Here is a 5,033-nt window from a genome sequence, read left to right as displayed (position 1 = left end):
AAAAAGTTTCTTGTAGTAAAGCAGGCTGGCTAGTTATACTGGTGAGCAAATTATGTGAGGATGCAAATTGTGCGAGTAAATATGGTATGTACTCTTGTATGTTTCAGCTCTATTGCTACGGATCCTGCGGATCCAACTTGGCATCCGGCAGCAACAAAGACAGGTTCTGCAGGAGGTGCGACAGCTGAAGCACAAGGTACGGCTCTTGTCCGTGCCTCAGCATGCCCAGCCAGCACAGCGCCCCTCTGACCTTCCCCGGCTGCCTGCTGGTACAATTGGAGAAGTGGAGGCAGCAGAGGCAGCTGTGCAGAGTAAAGCTGTGGCTGCGGCTTTGGTGTATATTTCTTGATTTTTAATATGCCTATGTAACATGCAGAAATTTAATACTGCTTTAAGATACTGTGTTTCGGGAAACAAACTAGTCAGGTTATCTCATGAGCCACTGTACTACAGTCGAATATGAATAATTCGTACTCAAAGAGGCCAGAAAATTTGTTCAAATTAAAAGAAGTTCAAAATAATGAAAGTTACCGTAATTACTTGAATCTAACACGCACCTTTTTTCCGGTTAAGAGAGTTCATAAATCGCATGTGTGTTAGAATCGAGTACGAAAAAAAAATGAATATGGTCATTCTATTGCCATCGCCACTTACAAAATGGCCGCCCCCTACGTGCGTCGGCATGGCGCGTCGGTCATTTCTGCCTATGTGTTTCCCATGCGCGGCACTTCATACGTGTGCTGAGGAGTTCGTCATCTTGTAGTACATTAGCATCGACGGCATGGTAGGGCCGACTCCAAAAACTCGACGAGTGCACCACAATGCTGCTTCTAAAAGAAAAGTCGTCGCGTGTGCCGGAACGGACAGAAATCGGGCCGCATCGCGGTCATTCGGAGTTCCCGAAACGTGCGTGCGGGACTGGCGGAAACAAAAGCAGAATATTGTCGACAGCAAAGATTCACGCAAAGGCTTCAGTGGACCACAGCAGGGTCGGTTTCCACAAATTGAAGAGCTGCTCGGCGAGTATGTGATTAAGCAGTGAGCGGCACAGCGGCCCGTGACGACAGAACTGCTCCAAGTGCAGGCTATGCAGTTAGCCTTGGAAAAAGGGCTAATGCAGAGCCATTTTAAAGCGAGCAGGTGCTGGCTAACGAACTTTATGAAGAGAAAAGGCTTTTCCCTCCGAAGGCGTACGGGCATATGCCGGAAGTTGCCGGAGGAGTACGAAGAAAAGCTTCAGAGTCTTCAGAGGTTCTTCCTAAACTTGCGGTACAACAACGGCTACCTGCCTGGGCAAATCGGGAATGCCGATCACACGCCTCTTTACTTCGACATGCCTGGCACCACAACCGTCTAGGAGAAGGGGGCGAAGCAAGTTTGTGTACTGACATCGGGTTACGGTAAAACTAGAGTGACAGCAATGCTCTGTTACACGTCAGATAGGCATAAGCTTCCCCCGTACTTTATGTTTAAACGGAAGACGCTCTCAAAAAGAGTCATTTTCGCGAGTGGTGTGATCAAGCGGGCCAACGAAAAAAAGGGTGCGCGTTGCAACCGATGTCTTAGTTTTTTTTTTGTCGTGGAAACCGGGCGCGCGTTACAATCGAGGGCGCGGTAGAATAGAGTAAATACGGTAAACGAGCGGAGGGCTCACCATGCAGTGATGCATGTGCATGGAGAAGTTTTATTCACAAATTACAGGACATCTGTCATTAATTAAAATAGTCAATACATGTCTGTACACGTTGGCCTTGCAACGAGTCAACAAGTTTTGCGTGCAGTTTGCAAAGCATTTGTACTTCGGCTTCAGTATTCTCCTGGTAAAAGAAGTTGCGCGCGGCAATGTCCAGTGCTGACACTCTTCGAAGACAACTGTGTTTCCTCTGTTACCATCTGCGCTGCAGCCGGAGCGTGGCCAGCACATGATGAGAATGGAGGAGCGTCTCCACCTGGAGAAAAGCAGATCGGCATTCGAGAGAGAAACACTCCGCGGCAGCTTTTTTTTTTTCTCTCCTCATGCGCGGTGTTGAAAGAAGAGTCTCTACATAGCAGGAACGAAAAACAGGGAAGCGTGACACCGGCGCGTTGCAGATCGGCATGAGAGAGCCAACTCTCTGCGACAGCTTTTTTTCCCTCTTTCTCTTCATGCGCAGTGTTAAGAGGAGAAGGGTCTCTACGTGGCAGGGACGGAAAAAGCCGAAGCGGGGCACAGGAATGTCGCAGATTGGCATTTGGCAAACATTCCACCGCAGTCTTTTCTTTCCTTTTCTTCATTTTCTTCTTCAAGCACAGCAATGAGGTGTCTGAAGTGCCACCGCAGGATTGGGCGGGGTGCTGAGAGCATTTTCGGAGCGTGGTATAGCTTTGATAGGACCACAGCGTCAGTTCGAATTAAGTGTGTTGGAATTAATGAGATTCGACTGTATTTACTATAGTCTGTGAAGTCCGAGTGAACTGTCCTAAGCTAGCAGATGATGTAGGCGGCATCGTGTGTTTGATGGGCAGTGACTAGCAATAGCCTGCTTAAAACAGACATTCAGTAATTTTGTTCATTTATCACCCTATTTCGTGTCCGCTGCGGCTCTCTCTACTTTGAGCTACAGTTCACCCTGCCTTGTGTTAGCCGATTTCTTACTTTTTTAAAAATCTAACATGCACCCAATTTCGCAGTGTGAAAAAAATGCACCTTTGTTTATTGTGATGAGATTTATATAGCGACATGCCTCTTTGTTGGCTATCACAGAAAAATATAAACAGCAAATGGTGCGACCATCTAGTGCGACCTTTATTTTTCTATCAGTTTCATCTATGACCAAGATTTGGTCGCTCTAAGGTTGCCTCTTAGTACGCCTTGATCATGTTCATTTATCTTGTTGTGCTCTGCTTACAATGCATTGATTAAAAACATGTCCAAGCTTCTTTTTGAATTCCACATATTTTATCGTTTTTCACCTGTAGAAGCTACTCCTGGTCAACATTCAGGCAAAGACATTGTAACCTCGAAGAAACGTGTATTGGAATTTGAGCACTGTACAAAGTAATTATACTATTTCATAGCTAGAATCAATATTTATTAAGGGTTATAACAGTGTTGTATTTGATTTCATAACAGCGAAACTGCATTCAGAGAAGGACTCTGAAAGGTTCTCACACTGAGTGTGAGAGGGCTGATGTGGAAACCATTTTAGGTCAAGTGAGTTGAAGTTAGCGTAAAAAAACAATGAAATGTTGTGATGCCCAAAAATTCAAGTTGTTGTTTTCAGTGTCCTCTTCTTGCAGATTTTTATCATGAAAACATTTCGATGTGCTGTTGCGTTCACCCCATCTATGCTTCTTGCATTTTTTTACAGTGCAAGCACCTCCTGCAGATTGGGGGACGTGGCCTCCGAGAAATTGGTGTGAATGCCATGAAGGCTGTATTGGCACATGACGTGCAAGTGCTGTACAGCCTTCATGGCAGAAAAGGGAAAAGGGCCTTTGTGAACCTGAGGCTCTGTAGATTAGTGACAGGTTAGACTTGTTCATTGTTTTATGTCTGTGTACCCTTGTGTATTCTCTGTACTGCAGTGCTTCATGTGTACTATGGTATTTCTGTTCTTGTATGCAGATGTCATCTGCCAAAAAGCAGGGTGCGACCAGGCGGAGGCCCTCAACTTTATTAAGAGGTGGCTGCCAGGGTCTGGTGATCGCTGTGGGGGCAGGAAGCGGCGCTTCAGAGAAGCATCTGTTGTGGAGCAGCCCGATGATCCCCACTCTCAGAGTGCAGATTATCGGCTGCTCGCGGCAGCTGGCTTCCTGCACAGCCACAGCAGCCAGGGCCTTGACAGCAGCACTGTCACTGTGCCCCCAACGCAACCTGACCTGCAGCAGAGCGGGCATTTTTTAGTTGTGTATATATATTTTTCAATGTATACATTTTTTGTTGTACCAAATAAATAAAAAAAAACAAAGAATAAATAGTCTGCAGACTGTCGGTGGTGCACTGTTCGGCTAGCTTATGCTGATTCGGAAGCACCATCACCATGTTTTAGTTACAAAAAATGCTCTAAACTATGAATATTCTCGATTACCATGTGGGGGACATATGTGGGGATTGCAAGTGGGGGCATACGCTTTCAACATTTACTTCCTAACGACTTTTTTCGATCTGCTGTACCAAATACTAGTACCAAATAAAGCACTCGCTATTGCAAAAGATAAATTGGTAAAAAAATAAACTACGCTTCTAGTGTTGGCAAAGGGAATGAGGTATAAAAGATGAAATAGATCGAGTAACTGCTTTCACTTCTCAGCATTCAATGTTCTGTTGCCCCAAGTATACAGGGCTGCAAAGCTACAAGAGCGGGTCATCGAGGCATATTGTTTAAATCTTCCGGTAAGAAAAATTCCCTACTAATAATGGTTACATAATGGCAAGCCAATCAGTAGCCAATATTTGTCGTGCAGGAAACATCGGTGTAATAACGGCATTTGATTGGCTGCAATGTGGCCCTGTATTGCTCCAATGTCGGTCGTACATCCGTAGCTAATATTCGCGTGCAGCAAACTTCGGCGTAAAAATGGCATGTGATTGGCTGAAATATGGCCCAATGTTGGCCGAACATTGGCAGCTTTGTCGGCAATACGATGGGCCTTCGTCGGCCCAATGTTGGTTGCATACTGGCTAAAACATCGGCAAAACGTCGGCCCAACATTGGCTTGAACGTCGGCCCGACATTGGAAGAAGTTGCACTTCCGACGTTGGCCCGACGTCGGTGCCGATGTTAGCCGATGTTGGTCCAAGATTGGTCCAACGGCGGCGTGCTGCCTGGGATATAGTAGAATGGTGGTGTCTGTGAGCTGTGGTGGCATGCGGTGTTATATACAACGTGCTTGAAGGCGACGGCAATAGTGCTTCTTGATTGAGCGGCGGAAAGACGATGATGACGTTGGCGCGAAGCGTCACGCATGAAACTGCGTCCCACCAAAAGAAAGAGAAAGTTTGCGCAAAAGGTTGCGCTGCCAATGCATGAGAGCGAAGAAGAGGTAGACCA

The 5,033-nt window shown here is 46.2% G+C and overlaps 1 protein-coding gene across 1 annotated transcript; it reads left to right on the top strand.

The window, feature by feature from the left end:
* Positions 1–202: 202 nt before the first annotated feature.
* LOC142783968 (uncharacterized) lies at positions 203–4,072 on the top strand. The gene is made up of 3 exons (XM_075882590.1): positions 203–311; positions 3,351–3,510; positions 3,608–4,072. Exons 1-3 carry the CDS (start codon positions 222–224, stop codon positions 3,937–3,939), a joined length of 582 nt encoding a protein of 193 aa, XP_075738705.1. The 5' UTR covers positions 203–221; the 3' UTR covers positions 3,940–4,072.
* The last annotated feature ends 961 nt before the right edge of the window (positions 4,073–5,033 follow it).

Source organism: Rhipicephalus microplus, unplaced genomic scaffold (genome assembly GCF_043290135.1).
Source record: "Rhipicephalus microplus isolate Deutch F79 unplaced genomic scaffold, USDA_Rmic scaffold_13, whole genome shotgun sequence".
Lineage (NCBI taxonomy): Eukaryota > Metazoa > Arthropoda > Arachnida > Ixodida > Ixodidae > Rhipicephalus > Rhipicephalus microplus.
The sequence above is the reverse complement of the archived record's forward strand: the minus strand, read 5'-3'. Positions and strand labels throughout refer to the sequence as shown.

Coding starts and splice junctions, on each gene's coding strand:
- LOC142783968 (XM_075882590.1), top strand. CDS start 222: ATGCCCAGCCAGCACAGCGCCCCTCTGACCTTCCCCGGCTGCCTGCTG. Junction 312..3,350: donor AGCAGAGGCAGCTGTGCAGA/GTAAAGCTGTGG, acceptor ATTTTTTTACAG/TGCAAGCACCTCCTGCAGAT. Junction 3,511..3,607: donor GCTCTGTAGATTAGTGACAG/GTTAGACTTGTT, acceptor TCTTGTATGCAG/ATGTCATCTGCCAAAAAGCA.